The 18,669-nt window shown below is 41.1% G+C and overlaps 1 protein-coding gene across 2 annotated transcripts in view; it reads right to left on the reverse strand.

Annotated features, from left to right (window-relative positions):
• LOC126235679 (cytosolic endo-beta-N-acetylglucosaminidase) overlaps nt 1–18,669 on the reverse strand; it is a 115,889-nt gene that overhangs the window by 55,557 nt on the left and 41,663 nt on the right. For both annotated transcript variants that reach the window (XM_049944408.1, XM_049944409.1), the window contains exons 3-6: nt 17,273–17,576; nt 2,895–3,060; nt 2,569–2,784; nt 2,281–2,498 (exon numbers count right to left, since the gene is read on the reverse strand). In XM_049944408.1, coding sequence (XP_049800365.1) covers nt 2,281–2,498; nt 2,569–2,784; nt 2,895–3,060; nt 17,273–17,576 — 904 coding nt within the window. The remainder of the gene's footprint in view (nt 1–2,280; nt 2,499–2,568; nt 2,785–2,894; nt 3,061–17,272; nt 17,577–18,669) is intronic.

Consider the following 18,669-nt stretch of genomic DNA (forward strand, 5'->3'; position numbering starts at 1 on the left):
TCTCATTATGTGCCCATACTACTGAAGCCTGTGTTTCTTTATGACACTGGTAATGGGAGCCTCAATACCAACTACTTTTATATTCACCTCATTCCTGATTTTGTCCTTTGTAGTTGTTTCATTCATAGTGCTAATGAATCTCACTTCTGTTGCAAGAAATCTGCTGAGTTCTTTGTTTAGTAGGATACATGTTACTAAACCATATGTAAGGATTGGTACAAAATAATTGTTGTACATGGTCGTCTTTGCTTTTCATTGCATTTTATTATCCTGGAGAAAATTTCTTATTTGACTATAAAAATAAGATGCTTTCTGTGTCCTGCTGACTACTTTCTGTTTCCTGCTGAGTAGTTCCTGCTTAATGGTGTTGTCTTTGAGATCATGCTTCTTAGGTACTTGAAATGGGAACCAGATTCTACTTTGACTCCTTCTAAAAATATATTTGACATTGTTCCTAGCCTGTTGATGGTCAATTCTACTGTCTTCATTTCACTTATGTTTAGTCCAAAATTTTTGAATGTGTTGTTCCAATCATTTTATGATCTCGTCCACTACTATTACAAACAGGAGTGGTGATAGGGCACTTCCTTTCTGGACACCTCTCTTTGTTTCAAGCCATTCTGATCGTCCACTGCCTATCTGGACATAGCTGTAACACGTTTGGTATAGCATCTTGACTTTAACAATTAGGTCCTTGGCACCTTTAGGTCTTCCAAACATTTCCATATCTTGTTTTGAGGAACAATGTCATATGCTTTTTCAATGTCCACAAATGCAGTCCGAAGATTTCTTCCATACTCCCAGTGCTTTTCCCCAGCATTCTTACTGAAAAAAAAAAAAAAAAAAGATTTTTTCTAACATTTTCAGGGTGTGTGACAGCACCATGATGCCTCTGTAGCTTCCACATTTTCACTGATTGCTTTCTTTGAACAGAGGAATGATGACTCCTTTACTCAATCTTCTGGGATTTTGTCTTCTTCCGAAATCATTGATAACACTCTATACAGCCAATTTAAGCCTGAACTGAGGACTGACAACTTTCCATTCCACACACTCTTTAACACTATGTCTACCTCATGCCATTTTAATGGGTGTCCGTTGGTCTGGAATTCATTAATTACTCTACAGTCATTGATGGTTGAGTTGTCCCCATCTCATTTAGCAGCAAGTTGAAGTACTTTTTCATTTCATCCCTGATCCTTTGCTCTGTTCATATTAAGTTACTGTCATCTGTTTTCAGTGCAAGGATATTTACATATTGATTTCATTTACTCTTTAGTACTTTGTACGGTAATTTCATACTTCCCTGACAATCTTCCTCTGTCCTTGTAGTAAAGTTTTCCCAGCAATTTTCCTTTCCTTCCTGGATCAGTCTTTTTACAGCTAGTTTCTTTCTCTGGCATTCCTCCGCTAGATGTTCAATTGCTAATGCATTTCATCTATCATCTGTTTTTTCATGGTCTAATTTTCTTTTCAGTATGTTCCTATCTTTTACAGTTGCCTTCCACCCATCATTTCACCATGGTGTTTCCTTCTCTAAGCTGTGGCACTTATTTTTTTGCAGATGTCCATGACTTCTTTAACAAGGGTTTCTTTGAATAAAGACCATTCTTCTTCTACTCCACCTTTTTCAGTTTTGGGTAATGTGGCTGTTATTTGTGCTTCATAGTTACTTTTCTTTTCCATGTGCTTCAACAGGCAAATCTTAATCTTTGGCATTCCCTTTTGTTTAAATTTTGGCACTTGAACATATTTTAGGTCAGCAATCAATAGCCAGTGGTTGCTACCTAAGCACTCATTGGGTGTGACTTTAATTTCTGTAACATACTGACCAGCTTTTCTTTCAGTGATGATGAAGTCTATCATAGTCTTGAGCTTACCATCCCATAATGATGGTATTCACCTCTGTTATTTGTTCTTCGAGCTAATTAAGAAATGCTCTTTCTCCTCCATGGTACATCCTATCTGTGGTGCATACACTTGCAAAACAGTATGTCCTGAAGATCATAACTGCGACCTCGTGCTAAGATGTGGAATGAGTTAGTTTTACAACTGTAGTACACTTTCTCAGGAAACAAAATGGCAACATGCTGTCCACTCTCTCTCTCTCTCTCTCTCTCTCTCTCTCTCTCTCTCTCACACACACACACACACACACACACACACACACACACACACATTCAGAAATCTTCTGTAAAGTACAAGAAGTTGTAGGCAGATATTAATTCAGTTTCAGAAGTTATCAGTAGCTTTAGGGAGAACAGAAAGATAAATGTTCACCTCTCTATACGGGACCACTTAAGTAACAGACATCCACCTCCTTGAAATGCATCATCTGCATAGTAAATCATACAACCAGTGTCTTCTACAGGTGGATATATACCACTGCTCTTATTGTGTTCTTCAGCTGTCACATTGTAACGATGGTTTAAGCAAGTTGTTGCACATGGTTGGTACTGCTGCCTGCGCAGATTGTACCAATTGGTTTCTGACACCATCTGCAACAAAACAAGATTCAGTAGATGCTTGAGTAGGTAAAGATTGTTCCTATTTCAGAAAGTCACATACCCGTCCTTCAGAGAAATACTTATGTCCACTGCCTTGACAAAATGATGTTGAAAAAGGAAGATCTGTAGGTCCATGCACAAAGAGGTATGGCCATAGCGTCTGCCAAAAAGCATACTCACGGTGTATAAAGGACTCTGACTGTTTAAAGCATTCATACACCCAGGCTTGGGCAAATACTGCAGTGGACAAGTTATGTTTTCTGATTAGCTCCACAGCCTGAAATTAATTTCATTTTATAAGGAACTATTTGGATAACTACTCTGTAAAGATAATGATTACATAATAGTATGATTAAGCTTTAAAAATGCATTATAAGAAACACTAACTTTTCTAGTCTGAAATCCACCACCTCCATAAAACTTGCGACCAAAGACATCTACACCAACATAAACATCATACCCACGAATGCCTGCATTTTTAACAGAGTTCTGAAGATGTCGTTCACTCCATGCATAGTTAAGGAAAATGCCATCACACTTGTCAAAAAATATCCTGAAAATGCAGCAACAACTGGAATTTATTGAAATGCAGAAAGAGAACACATTTTAATCAAATACAAATCAATGTGTGATTATGTATCAAATAAGAATTTAAGATTTACAACAGAAAGGGGGGGGGGGGGAGGCAACTCCTCTTTCAAAATTATGCAGATAATTTTTACGTGACTTAGACAAAAAATAACCAAAGACAGCACACCGACCCTTCAACTCCAAGACAGAAATGGAAATATTGCCCAAACCAACAGGAATACTTGCACAATATTGGCAGAATATTTCAGAAGCCACCTTAACTGTGAAGAACCCACAGCAAAAAATGGACTTCACCACCTCAACAACAACCAACTCTAAGCTTGGAACCAGTTACCCTAAAAACAACCATATCGAATCTCAAACACTATCAGGCCGAACTTTGGAAAATAGTCAACAAAAGTGTCATAAAGTGTCTCCAAAACATCTCTGAAGAATTTTAATAAATGGAAGAATCCAATTGAATGTAAAATGGCCCTCATTCACACATTCCAAATGAACAAGTCCGAAACAAACCCCCAACAACTACAGAGGAATCTCACTCTCAGATGTGGCACACAAGATTTTTTTTTTAAGTCCTACTAAACAGAGTAGAACCTCAACTATATCAACTTCAAGAATATCAAAAGGGTTTTAGGAAAGGAAGATCCTATGCTGAACAAATTCTAAATTTCAAAACCTCATGGCCTACCAAAAATCAATAGCAAAATCATATGTTATCACTTCCAGTGACTTTCAAAAATCTTATGATTCAAGAGACCAGGAATCCCTCATCTCTACACTAAAAGAACTAAACCTAAACAACAATATCATAAACCTAATCACAGAAACTGTTGCCAACACATTCTCCAAAGCTAAAATAAAGGGAGAACTCTCTGACTCTCTTGAGATAAAAACTGTAATACAGCAAGGAGAAGATGGACTCTTCTCCTGCTACTTAACTGTGCCCTACAACAATTAGTCAGAGTGGAACATAAAGAACCATAGTGGAATCCAACTAGAAACACAAAACTAAGATATAGGAGTCAATTGTATAGCCTTTGCAGACAAAACCGCTCTACTAGCTGATACCAAGAAACAAGCAGAAAAATTTGGTCTCAAAATCTCCTCCACAAAGTAAAAAACAAAACAGACAAACATAAAAAAAGCCCACAGGAACAGTCTGAAGTGAGAGAATAAAAAAATAAAAATGGTTAATAAATGCAAACATCTTGAAGAATGGTTCATCTGAAATTCCCTTGAGGAAAAGGCTATGGAATCTAGAAAAAATAAAGTTGAACTGCCCTTCCAACTCACCAAAACATGCAGGTTCCCTCTCATGGAATGCAAAAATAAAGCACTATAATGTGGTAATCAAACTGGAAGTCCTATATGCAGCCAAAACACTGCCCATCACCAATCATGACCCAGTTCAAAGGTTGGAGATCAAAGAAAAGAAGATATTGAGACAAATCAAAGGCACCAAATTCCATTACAACATATTAATCCATATCAGAAATTAAATCCTTCACCAAACAACTGAAAAACTCTCGGATACAGCAAGGAAAAGAAGAATTGATTTTTGTGGACACATCCTCAGCACGAATCCAAATAGACTAACCAAAAAACTTATTGACTACTTTCACAACAACAAAAAACATAGATAACTGTTTTAAGGAAATTGAGAGAGACTTTAAAAATGCCAAATGACAGAAAATATGGTCATAAATAAAACTGAAAGAAAAATGTCCAATGACAAGAAAGAGAAGTTAGAAGTTGAAATCAAAACCAAACAAACAATCCAAATCTTTGAAGCAGAAAGGAAAGGAAAGTGATAACAGAAAGAATGGAACCATACTTGGTTAACAGAAAGGCACAGAACGTCCAGAAGTGATTGATCTAATGTACCACAAAGACAGGAGAAGCAGAAGAAGAAGAAGAAGAAGAAGAAGAAGAAGATGATGATGATAATGATTGCATGAAAATAAACAGGGTTTAAGGGCAGCTTGTTTTAAGAAGTATAGGAAAACAATGACCAAACAACCTGGAAATGAAGAACTGGATTTTAGATCTTGTATTGTAAAACAAACTGAATATTCCAAATTGGTAACTGAACAGACTATAGTAGCAGAGGGTAAAAGTGTGTATTTGGGGAGGCAATGTGGGTGTGGAGAAAAAGACAAGGCTATTGGAATTTCTGTGGCACTACACCACAAAAACATTGTGGATGATTTTCATCACACTTTAAATGTACGATGGGGAGTCAAATGAAAATCTTGAATATTTTTTACTGAAAAAAAGTATATCATCTTTTGACATAGTCTGCCTGTAATTCAACACACTCCCTCCAGCACGAATTCCTCTCGGAAGGGAGGAATTCTTTTGGTCGTGTGCACAGCCACTTGTGCACCGCCTGCTGCACCTCTTCATTGGAATGAAATGTCTTTCCTCCCATCACCTCTTTGAGTGGTCCAAACTTGTGGTCTCCGCTCAGCGTGATCACTTTTTACTTCAAAGTATCACAAAAGTTCTTTGCACACATCAGTGTGTTGCTGTTTTCAGTTCTAGAGGGAGCTGCGGTGGCACCCCTCTTGCAGACACTTTGTGAAACTTAAGCACTTCATGAATGATGTAATGTGCTGTGCTGAGCCACACCTAAAGCAAATGTGCAGCTATTTCACACACCATCACGTGCTGATTTTCCATCATAATGACCTCAACAGCTGCAATACGCAATGGTATCACAACACAGTGTGCTTGACTCAAGCACTGAGTGATGCCATTTTCGAACTTTCTGCTTCACACACACAGTTGCTGCAATGAGAGACATGCATCAGCATACTGGATCCCCATTTGCTGATGAATTTCAATAGGTTTCGTACCTTCACTGTTCAGAAAAGGTATGACAGAATGCTCTTCTTCCTTGGTGCAGATCTCAAGTGGGGCAGCCATTTTGAACTTGTATTGCAGCTGCGTTTTGCTTCTCGGTAGTAATATGTCACCTGTAAGCATTCCTTACATCACTGGTAACAGTACCGCCAGCATACAGAACAATGACACAAAATGTAGATTTTTTAATTACACTTTTAGGTTTCTCCTTTGTATATCAATTTAAATTTATTTTGAACTTCTCAGTACATACATGTTTGTGCACAATAATGATAAACAACACAAACAAATCTCTGTAACTGTAACTAGGACCAACTACTGCCTGCTGTGACTCGCCGATCATTCAACGTGCCGTCGCGCAATTACGCGCGTCCTCTACATGCGGCGCTGTCTGCCAGCCATGCAGCAGCCGCGCCACCTAAGCGGCCAGCCAGCCAGCGGCCGCTAGACTTGGTCTCAGTGCTCATTCGAATGTTACCATGTTCACATGTCTTGCTTTGTCAGCTTGCTCAGTGACTTACATGTGTTGTGTCGTTTTGAAATTTGTGTGTTCAACTTGATGTTATAGCAATTGGCGATGAGGTAGTGGATTTTTCCTTTTCATCGTTGACCCACAGGTTTCCATGGCTACTTTAGAGCAACTACTGCAAGGTCTCATTGAACAGCAAATGCTTCTCACATCGGCGATTCGCGATTTCGTCGCGCCATCCAATGCGGGCCGTTTCTCGTCGTTGTCTATACCTCCTTTTCCTCCTTACGACGAGACGGTGGAAGACTGGTCTGATTACGAAAAACGTCTTCGACAGCACTTCTTGGCATTTCATGTCACGGACGAACAAACATGTAAGTCTCTGTTCCTTTCATGGATTTCACCTCAAATGTATCGATTGTTGTTGCAATTGGCTCCTTTGAAAGATCCTGCGTCTTTGTCCCTTGCTGAAATGTGCTCACTTCTGTCCATATACTTTCATAAGCAAACGCATGTGGTAGCCTCTCGTGTTGCCATTTATCATTGTCAAAAACAACCGAATCAATCCTATCGTGCTTGGGCTGCTGAGCTTCACAGCCTCAGTCGAAAGTGTCAATTTGTTACTGACGTTCACAAAGAATCCTACGCAGATTCCATTGTACGGGATGCTATTATCCGATCGGCATCTGACAAAGAAGTGAGGCAACATGCCCTTCAGTTGGCAAATCCGACTCTAGATGAAGTCCTATCCATCGGGCAGTCTTTTGAAATTTCTCGCGCCGCTGGAGCGCAAATAGAGGCATGGGGTGACGTCGGGGACATACAACCTCTGTGCACTGTTGGCAACACATGCAGCACGTCCCCACCGGCCGACGTGGCCGCAGTACGCTCCCACGCGCAGCCTCGGCCTAATCGTAAACAACACTCTCAGAAACTGCAGCAAAACCCCCAGCAACTTCATTCATGTCCGCGGTGTTTTACGAAACATTCACGTGAGGATTGTCCCCAACGCTGGACCATGTGTCACAATTGCAAAAAGAAGGGTCATGTGTCTTCCGTTTGCAAATCCGACCACATACATGATGATCATGACCGTGACACTGATTCTGCTTCTGTGTTGTCTGTCAATTGCACTTCTACCCTTTCAGGGAAGTTATTCCTCACAGTCCAAATCCTTGGTCGGGATGTTCGCATGCAGGTGGATACTGGTTCTGCTGCCACTATCATTAATTCTCAGACGTATCTTCAGTTGGGTTCTCCACTCCTATCACCTGTCACTCGGCAATTATGGACGTACAATAAACAGAAGATTTCTTTCTTGGGACAATTTAATGCTGAGGTATCTTACAAATCCGTCGTTCGCACTATTCCCATATTTGTGGTCGACGAGAGTAACGCAGAAAATCGTTTTGGTTTCGATGCCTTTCGCGTTTTTGGGTTCTCCATAGATGACTCATACAATATCATCTCTGATGCTATTCCTTATGCTCAACTGGATTCCTTGTCGATGACATTTTCATCCCTTTTTTCTCCCGGGTTAGGCCATGCAAACGACTTTGAAGCTCATATCACGCTCAGATCCATTGCTCGGTTTAAGTTTTTTCGGGCTCGGCCCATTCCTGTGGCCCTTCGTGATTGGGTAAAATGGGAGCTGGATCGTCTCACTACATCAGGGGTCTTGCTTCCTGTCACTTCCAGTGAGTGGTCCTCTCCTGTCATTGTTGTTGCTAAGCCCAATGGTGATATTCATCTCTGTGGCGATTTTAAAGCCACTATAAATGTGCAATGCCTCATCGACACTTACCCTATGCCCCGACCTGAAGAATTGTTCACTAAACTTGTGGGTGGCCAGTATTTTTCTAAAACTGACCTGTCAGAAGCTTATCATCAACTTCCTCTCAACGCTGCTTCCCAGTAGTTTCTGGTCCTTAACACGCCTTTCAGCCTCTATCAATAGAAACGATTGCCATTCGGGGTTGCCAGCACCCCTGCTCTCTTTCAGCGATTCTTGGAACAATTATTGCTCCCTGTCCCTGGGAGTATCAATTACATGGACGACATTGTTGTCACTGGCTCCACCACTGAAGAACATCTTCAGAACTTCTGCACACTTTTTCATGTCTTACAGACTGCCAGTCAAGCGTAATTTTCAGAAATCACAATTTTTTCAGGCATCTATCACGTACTTGGGGTTTCAACTCTCTCGGGACGGTATTCGTCCGCTTCAGCAAACTGTCGCTGTGATCGATGCCCTTCCTCGCCCTACATCTGTTAAGGAACTGCAGGCCTTCTTGGGGAAAATAGCATACTATCACAAGTTTTTACCATCTGCTGCTTCGGTGGCTCAGCCGTTGCATCGCCTGTTGCAAAAAAACGTGCGTTTTCACTGGTCTGCGTCAAGCGATGTGGCTTTCCAGAAATTGAAGACTATGCTGAAACAGGCCCCGTGCCTGGCTACTTACAGACCTGGCCAACATCTTGTTCTTGCCACGGACGCCTCTCAATATGGGGTTGGTGCAGTCCTTGCACACCGTTTTTCTGACGGTTCTGAACAACCCATTGCTTATGCCTCCAAAACGCTCACAGATGCCCAAGAAAAGTATTCTCAAATTGAAAAAGAAGCTTTGGCCATTATTTATGCTCTTCATAAGTTTGGTGTTTTTCTCTATGGATCCAATTTTCATCTTGTTAAGGATCACAAACCACTTGTTTCCTTGTTTCATCCATCAACGTCACTTCCCGACAAGGCTGCACACCGCCTCCAGCGTTGGGCTCTTTACTTGTCTCGTTTCAATTATGAGATTCATTTCCGGCCGACGGCTCAACATGCGAATGCTGATGCACTGTCTCGCCTTCCAATGGGTCCTGATCTAGCATTCAATAGGGACAAACTTTTGTGTTTCCACCTGGATGTTGCCGAGCAGCAGGCTGTGGATGGATTCCCCATCACCGGGCACCGGCTGGCAGCTGCTACGGGTTCTGACCCTACCCTCTCCCGGGTTTTACGCTGTATTCAGAAGGGTTGGCCAGATCGTCTGTCCACTAAGACTTCTGATCCATTACGAAACTACTACGCTTTGCGCTACCGCCTCACGGCTAGGGATGGTGTTATCCTTCTTTCCACCGACAATGCTTCGCCGCGTGTTGTGGTATCTGTGTCTTTGCGTGCTTCGGTCTTGCGCCTCCTTCACCAAGGGCACTAGGGTGTCCCCCGCACAAAATCTCTGGCACGCCGTCATGTGTACTGGCCTGTCATCAACTCTGAAATAGCACACATGGTCGCTGCCTGCAGCCCTTGTGCGTGATAGGCCGCCGCCCCGAAGTCATCTTTGTCACCGTGACCTTCGCCTGAGATGCCCTGGGAGCGCATTCATGCTGACTTCGCGGGATCTTTTTTAGGTACTTATTGGTTACTTGTAATTGACACCTACTCTAACTTTCCTTTCATTGTCCGTTGCACGTCGCCTACCACCGCGGCAACCACAAATGCTCTCGCCCGCATTTTTTCTTTGGAAGGCCTTCCCTCTACTCCTGTTACTGATAATGGTCCGCAATGTGCCTCTTCCAAATTTGTGGATTTTTGTGCTCATCATGGCGTCATGCATGTCACGGCCCCTCCGTTGCATCCACAATCAAACAGTGAGGCTGAACGACTGGTCCGCACCTTTAAGGCTCAGATGAGGAAACTCCTGACTTCTTCTGCTGCTGATGGTGCACTTCTCCAATTTCTGGCTTCATACTGTTTCACCGCCCTGGGCAACTACAGCCCGGCTGAGCTCTTACATGGCTGACAGCCATGCATGCTACTTCATCTTCTGCGGCCTTCCACCTCACGGCCGCAGGTGCCTTCGCTTGGCCGGTTCACCAACGACGACCTTGTATGGGTACGGGGATATGGCAGGCGGCCAAAATGGAGTCCGGGCCGCATCTTACGACACCGTGGCCGACACCTGTATGAAATCCAGACAGACACGGGTGTTGCAGTGCATCATTCGGACCAGCTTCGGCCTCGGGTGCCGGCAACGCCTGTTCCGAATGCTGCTACACCACCTTCGGCTCAACCTGACGCTCGGGATCTTGGCATCTCTCATTACTCACAACGCAGCCCTCTCATCTCGGTGCCAGTACAAGAACGGATGGCACCAGGAGACGTGCCCATGCAGGAACCGGATGACCATCATCTGTCCGAGCCAATCTATTCGCCTCCTTCTCCTACGGATGGCGACACATCGCCCATGTCTCCTGTTATATCAACCAGACTTGCGCAACGGGCAGATTGGTGCACGGGGTCCCAGCAGATTCGACCCCTACATCTCCTGTCATCTCGACCCATTATCATCGGGGACACTTCCGTCTGTACGGGAAAGCTCCTCCTCGAGACTTTACGGCCAGTCAAACAACGCCTATTGACGTTAGCAATCTACAGGCCACCTCCATCAAGATCAGTGAAAAAATTTCAAAGGGGGAAAAAGTGTTGTGACTCGCCGATCATTCAAAGTGCTGCCGCGCAATTACGTGTGTCCTCTACATGCGGCGCTGTCTGCCAGCCATGCAGCAGCCGCGCCACCTAAGGGACCAGCTAGCCAGTGGCCGCTAGACTTGGACTCAGTTCTCATTCGAATGTTACTGCGTTCACATGTCTTGCTTTGTCAACTTGCTCAGTGACTTACATGTGTTGCGTTGTTTTGAAATATATGTGTTCAACTTGACGTTATAACAATGGCATCTAATATTTATTTACTCATTTATTTATACATCCAGGGATCATCTCACACTGATAAAGGCTTTGTCTTCATCATCATACAATGAAAATACACAGATCAAAACATACATATAAATAGAATATACAATTATGTTCTTATGAGGATAGGATAGCTGCTGAAGGATTCATCCTGGCATTTGCCTGAAATGATTTAGGAAAACCACAGAAAATCTAGATCACAATTCCATCCTCCTAAATATGACATCAGTGTCTTAACAACAACACTGCCTCATTTGGTTGGGCACTACTTTACAATTTTCTTTTGATCATGCAGTGTTTGAATCAGGTAACTGATGATACACAACATAGTGTATCACTGCACATCCTATGGACACTGGAGACTCCTGGACCATGAACATCTAGCTATTCCCCTTGTACTCTCTCCAGTCTGTTCAGAAAACTGACTTGAGGCCTCTAAAAATCGAACTATGTCCAGTCTTCATATTCTCCCTTTAGGATGCCTGAAAGTCTGAGTCAGGATCCCCCAGTTCTTAAGACTGAAGTTACAGCACTGTAAATATGGAGACTGGAAATGTAGTAATGAATGAAGCTGTACAAATATAAGCATTAATTAGCTCAAAAAGAAATTTAGTACATAATCTGTATCAGTGGGTAATTTGATTGAAAATACATAAATGAAAACCTGATGAAACTTCTAGAATGAAATTTTCACTCTACAGCGGAGTGTGAGCTGATATGAAACTTCCTGGCAGACTAGAACTGTGTGCCGGACCTAGACTCGAACACGGGAGTTCAAGTCTCGGCCCGGCGCACAGTTTTAGTCTGCCAGGAAGTTTCTGAAGAAACTTATTTCCTTTGAAAGTCTTTTATTAAATATAAATTGTTATTCAGGATGACAGAGTAATGTGAATTGGGTTAGGTGTCACCTGAGTGTATGACTAAGATTACAGTACTGATCATTAGAGAAACTCTAGTTAGTTCCACACTGACTGTTATGCAAGAGTTCCATCTGGATCCAAATTCGCCAAGATTCCAGTACTGATAGTATGACAGCACACTGTCAGGAGCAGAAGTCTTATAGCTCTTATTTTCAGTGTCATTATGTTACTACTAAAACATTGTGTATGATATTGTACTATGTTCAAGCATTTTGTATTGCCTGTTCCTGTGAGAGTGTTTAATTATCGTCTTATTTTGTTCAAGTTTGCAGTACAACTCATGCTAAGACAACGTGAATATTTCTCATCTTTTACATTATGAGGAGCAATGTTTATGCAATAAAAAATGGAGTCTAAAACACAATAAAGTCTAGCATTTGTGACATTGTGTTCTACTTGTGTTTAATACAAGGGCAAAAGCAGTGGAGGCAGTTCAAAACATCTGTGCCCTGTGCGGAGTGAGCACTATTGAGCAAGTCAAGTTTTATTGTTTCAAGTATGATCGTTTTGAGAAAAATTAATTACCACAGTTAGGAAGACAAATAGGCATTGATGAAAGGACGTTTCTGCGATTTGCTACTATTGTCAATGACAGTGTATCCAATAACTGATAAGTGTGTCCACCAATTAACCTTTGTGCGACACTTGCCTTCAGTAGGTTAAAAGAAAGGGAGGAAAATTACAGTACAACAGCTTGTCAAATATGAGATTAGATGCAAGGCAGAATCTTGAACTGGGAAGAATGGGAAAGGAAGTCATCTATGCCCATTCAAAGGGTTGATTGCGGCATTTGTTATAATAGATTTAAGGAGGTCACAATAAACCTAAATTAGTGCAGCCTGAAGTACTGTATGGTAACTTCAAAAGGAGAAAATAGTGGGTAACAAATACTAACAAAGAGATAGAGGGGCTGGCCAGTACTTACCTCAGCTCAGTACAGCCGATAGATACACATAAAACAGAACTGAAAATTTACATTCTTAGCTTTCGGAACAAATGTTCCTTTATCAGGGAGGAGAGAGGGGAAAGAAAGGGAAGAAGGGAAAGGAGATTCAGTTACTCACAACCCAGGTTATGAAGCAACAGGGAAAGGAAAATGGGAGGGTAGCAAGGATGGAGGCATGGTTGTCAGAGGGAAGCCAAAGATATTCTACTGTAAGTACTGTGCCAGCTTCAAACCAAAGAGGATGCATACAGAAGTAAAGAGGTATATAGTATAAAGATAAACACAACTATGTAGGATGAAAAGATGCGTGAATGGCTAAAGAGGAAAGGGAAAGAGGAGAAGACTGAAGAGTGAATGGGAGTGAGGTTGTTTAACGTAGGTTCAGTCCAGGGGGATGGCGGGATGAAAGGATGTGTTGGAGTGCAAGTTCCCATCTCCGCAGTTCAGAGGGACTGGTGTTGGGTGGGAGGAGCCAAATGGCACATACGGTGTAGCAGGTTCCTAGGTCCCTAGAATTATGCTGGAGGGCATGCTCCGCTACTGGGTATTGGGCATCTCCTAGGCGGACAGTTCGTCTGTGTCCGTTCATGCGCTCAGCCAGTTTAGTTGTTGTCATGCCGATGTAAAAGGCTGTGCAGTGCAGGCATGTCAGTTGATAAATGACATGTGTAGTTTCACACGTAGCCCTGCCATGAATTGTGTATGTTTTACCAGTAGCAGGGCTGGAGTAGGTGGTTGTGGGGGGATGCATGGGGCAGGTTTTGCAGCGGGGTCGGTTACAGGGGTAGGAACCGTTGGGTAGAGAAGGTAATCTGGGAATATTGTAGGGTTTAACAAGGATGTTACGGAGGTTAGGGGGGCGACGAAAGGCAACTCTGGGTGGTGTGGGGAGAATTTTGTCAAGGGATGATCTCATTTCAGGGGTTGACTTGAGAAAGTCATATCCCTGGCGGAGTAATTTGTTGATGTTTTCGAGGCCAGGATAATATTGAGTGACAAGGGGGATGCTTCTGTGTGGTCTGGGGGTAGGAACATTGTTGTTGAACGGGGAGGAATGTATTGCTCGGGAAATCTGTTTGTGGACAAGGTCTGCAGGATAGTTGCGGGAGAGGAAAGCACTGGTCAGGTTATTGGTGTAATTGTTTAACGTAGGTTCAGTCCAGGGGGATGGCGGGATGAAATAGCAAAAGGCTGATGGATGCTGGACTGTATGCATAACACTCCACTGTGAAAGATCTCAGCGAAGACAATGTTTTATACTGACTAGCATTTCTGGAGCTCCATTTGAGTGTGTTGTGGGAAAACACAATTTTCACTGGCAAGAAGGTGTTTTCCTTAACAAAGGTCTAACTGCTGTTTACAGGCCACAAGGGACTCGCCACTGACAAGAATATGTACCCAAGATGAGAAGAAGTGGACGGCAATCTGTTTTCTGCTGGGGATGGATTTCTGCGAGAAGAGCAGGAATTCTTCACAGGATAGAAGGCACTCTCAACAGTGAGTAGTTAGCCCACATATTGGAAAATGTGATGTGAATGCTATATGGAAAAGAGGACTTCACATTGCAAGAGGATCACTCTCCCAGTCGTAAGTCTGCATAAGTTCAGCAGCAGCTCTCCACAATTGGTGTAAATGTCATGGACTGAATGCCACTGGCTGCTGATATGAACCCTGTAGAAAATTTGGGCTGAGGTCACCAGAATGTTAATGGAGAACTGGCCATGAAACCAAATGACTGCAACGGACGCTCTTTGGAACTGTGTTCTTAGCATGTGGGAGGAAGTTAATTCTGCAGGCTGTTATGTCTCACTGCTTACAGATTCTATGCCAAGACACATGACAGAAGTACTAAATAACTTGGCTTTCTGGATAAAATATTAGAGTCCTTAAAACATTTTGTTATGTCATCTTTTTCCCATTTTTCCTCACTGACAACCAGTGGAAGATCACTTGGCGACAGAAAAAATAAAATTTGAGTTACTTTTCCTTTGAGTTGCCTTTTTAGTTGAAGTGAGTTTCTTTTGAATGTACAGTTTGTTACACATTCTTTTTTTACAATTTAGTCTTACATTTATTCACTGTCAGTTTCTCCTCCATTCTTTCTCTTAGCTCTTTTGCATGATCCCCTCAATTATTCTTCTACTTCATTCTCCCAAAACATTATAAACAAATCTAGCAGTTTCCATTGAAACTATATGTTCTCATTTAATTTCTGCTTTTTTTACTGTCCTCTATAATTCCTCTCAAAACCTATGTAACCATATTATTTTATATCCCCTTATTTATAGTCCATTCTTCCTTCTGAAAACATTCCTTCTTTCTCTCTGTCCCACGTTAAAATGAACTGTGGCATAGATCTAAGTAAGTAATGCTTTGTAAGCTTTTAATTAATTTATTTTGGACTTCTGTACTCCTATCCATTCTTAGATGACTCCCTCCTTCCTGTTTCCCCTCCCTTAACATCTGCATCCACATCCACATGAATACTCTGAAATTCGCAATCAAGTGCTTGGCAAGGAGTTCTCTGAACCACTGTCACATTATTTCATTACCATTCCAGTCTCAAAAAGCATGTGAAAATAAGGAACAAATAAAACTTACTGAACAAGCACTGATATCTCTTATCACAATGGTCATGTCTCCTATGTATATCATGGTAAACAAAATATCGAGGCATTCACCTGAGGAGGCTGACCTACATTCCAATGATTTCCATCCTAACAAGGTGAATAAACAAACAACTAAGCAGTTCTATAAACACGGAAAGCTCAGATGGCAAATGAGTGCTAAGTAAAGAAGTGAAGGTTGAAGGGCCAACAGAATATACAGAAGGGTAATACAAAGGAAATAAACTTTAACAGAAAACAAACCACCCAGAGTACAAAAGAATCCTTCAGGACTACTAAGATCCATGGGAGAACTAATTATCTGCAGGGGATTGGAGAACTAATCATCCACAGAATAATGAAATGACTAACAGATACTGTCCTGAAAAAATAGCAGTTTAGGTTAAAGACACACGCAGGAAAACCCAATGCAATATTGACCCTGCAATTTATCTTAGAACACAGACTGAGGGAAAAAAAATCTACATTTATAGCAGTTGTAAGTTTAGAAAAAGTTTTTATAGCTAAAGTTGACTGGAATACTCTCTATGAAATTATGACATAAAATACAGGGAGCAACTTGTACAGAAAGCGGGCAGTGGTTGTAGGAGTCAAAGGACATGACAACAAGGCAGTAATTGCGGAGGGACTGGGACAGGGCTGTAGCCTGTCCCTCATGTTAGTCAATCTGTACATAGAGCAAGCAATAAAGTAAAGCATGGAGAAATATGGAAAGGGAAATAAAATTCAAGAACACGTAATGAAACCCTTGAATATTTGCCATGACATCTAAATTCTGTAAAAAGATTGCAAATAAATTGGAAGATCAGTTGAGCAGAGTGGATAGTATCTTAAACAGAGGTTATAACATAACTTGACTAAAAGGAGGACAGATGTCAGGACACGTGATATGGCATTAGCAGACAGTTAATTTAGTACTACAGTGAAATGTTGGAAGTAAGAATGTAGTGGGAGACCAAGGCTTGATTATAGCGAGCAGATTCAAGTGGAAGTACATTACAGTATTTATGTGCAGAAATTGACTATCACAGAGAACTGCAACAAACCAGTTCACAGACTGAAGACAGCAGTTCCAACAACAACAACTACTACTACTACTTACTACTGCTAATACTACTACTACCACAATTTTTGTAATATGTCAAAGCAGATTTAAGTATGGCAATGCATAATCAAGGCAAAGATTTGATGAGAAGTGTCCTTCCTGTGAACGTTATTTTTTTCAGCAGGAAGTAAAGCCTTAGATTTTTTCTTTGATTGTGTATATGTGGTGTCATTACATTAACTCTCACTCATAATCTGATATGTGATACAAACCAAGATTTCATCACTGTCACAGCACAATCCAGAAACCTGGCTTCTTCTTCAGTCAGTCAGAGAATGAATTTTATATCTGGACATAGCATACCTATTCTGAACTCACATTTGGCGCACAACAGCACTGCAAATGAAGTGTCGTATCTTGGCACGTCATAGACTATAAAGATAAAAGCAAAGCACTCTACCTGCATCTTTAATTTGAAGTAAAAATGACAGGAACAATCTATTTTATGTTTTCTCTGAAAATTGTGTGTTTCAGACATTATATTATGCTGAATTTTGTTACCTGTTGAAAATGTTTAGTTCATTCTGCCATGCAAGTTTTCCATCTTGTGTGACACTGTCATACCAAATAACCTCCCCAGTAGTGACAGTCTTGTGTAGAGTTTCAACAAATAAGTCCACAAATTTCTGAAACTTTCCCATTAGTTCTGGGGCAATTACATTCTCAATATTTAAAAGATAACCATCAAAGCTGTAGTGGTGGCATATATCACAAAGTGCTTTTGCAAAGGACTGCCAAATTTCATCACTTTTTAAAATCTCTTCCCACATCTTCTCTCCATCTTTCCATTCAGTTATTACAGTACCTGACACAAGGAAGAAAAACATAAATATAAGCACAGTGGGTAAGATAATGATTTAATGTGGTGGAAATTATGAGGAAACAGTCTTCACAATTGTATCATAAAATTTCTATATTTCTGCATATCTTAAAGAGTATCAGTTTTTCAAATGCTAATACATAAATATATATAGTATAGTGTTGGGCACTTAGGGAGGACATTTGACTAGTAACTTACTTTGACATGGCATCACTTTCAAACATTTGATATTGTATCAGAAAGCAGACTTTTTTAAAATATAAAATTCTAAACTTACTAAGCAGTTCGAGGAACCCGCGTGAATACCACTAACAATGTATCTTTCTCCTACTTGGGACATCATTTGAAACAGTATCAGAGAGGCAAGTGATTAGCTCATTTCTTTCTCAAGTGTCAATGGAAGATTTTAAAATTAGAGCCTCTTAATCTCTCTTTCTGTTTCAAGTATCTTTAGGTTGTCCTCACAAGGTTACAAGGACTTGGTCTCATTTTTACCACTACAGAAAATATTAATCAATAATGGAAGTCAACACTGGGTCTTCCTTATGGCAGTCAATGTAGATAAAGTACTACTTCTTGCACGAAAAAGTGATCAAGGAAATGGAAGAAAAACTGAGAAAGTTAATAGGTATATGTATAAGTATAAGTGATGTTGATCATTCAGGACATATAGTAAAAGCCTTTTGTCATTGGCTTTTATTGGTGGCACTGTAGAAATACCTACAATACTGGTTTGTTGGAGAATGTGGAAGTGTTAGCTTGTACACTGTACTGGCAAGAACCTAGAATGATGTGACACTAGTGAGAATGGTGAAAAAGCTGCAATTGGAAAAAAAGTCATATCACAAGATAGATATCTCAGGAATGATTTTTATGTCATTTATTTGGGGGAAGGGGGAGGGGGTTGCAAAAAGACTTAAATGTACAACAATGTCATTGTTTTTTGATATGTCTCCTTCAAATATTCATCACTTCCAGGATGAAAATTTGAGCTATGTTTCACTAGTCTGGAAGAAGTAGGCTCTCTCGACACTGTCACAGCTTTGTAGTGTCAAAAAAAAAAAAAAAAAAAAAAAAA

The sequence above is a fragment of the Schistocerca nitens genome, chromosome 2, assembly GCF_023898315.1.
Source record: "Schistocerca nitens isolate TAMUIC-IGC-003100 chromosome 2, iqSchNite1.1, whole genome shotgun sequence".
NCBI classification, from domain to species: Eukaryota; Metazoa; Arthropoda; class Insecta; order Orthoptera; family Acrididae; genus Schistocerca; species Schistocerca nitens.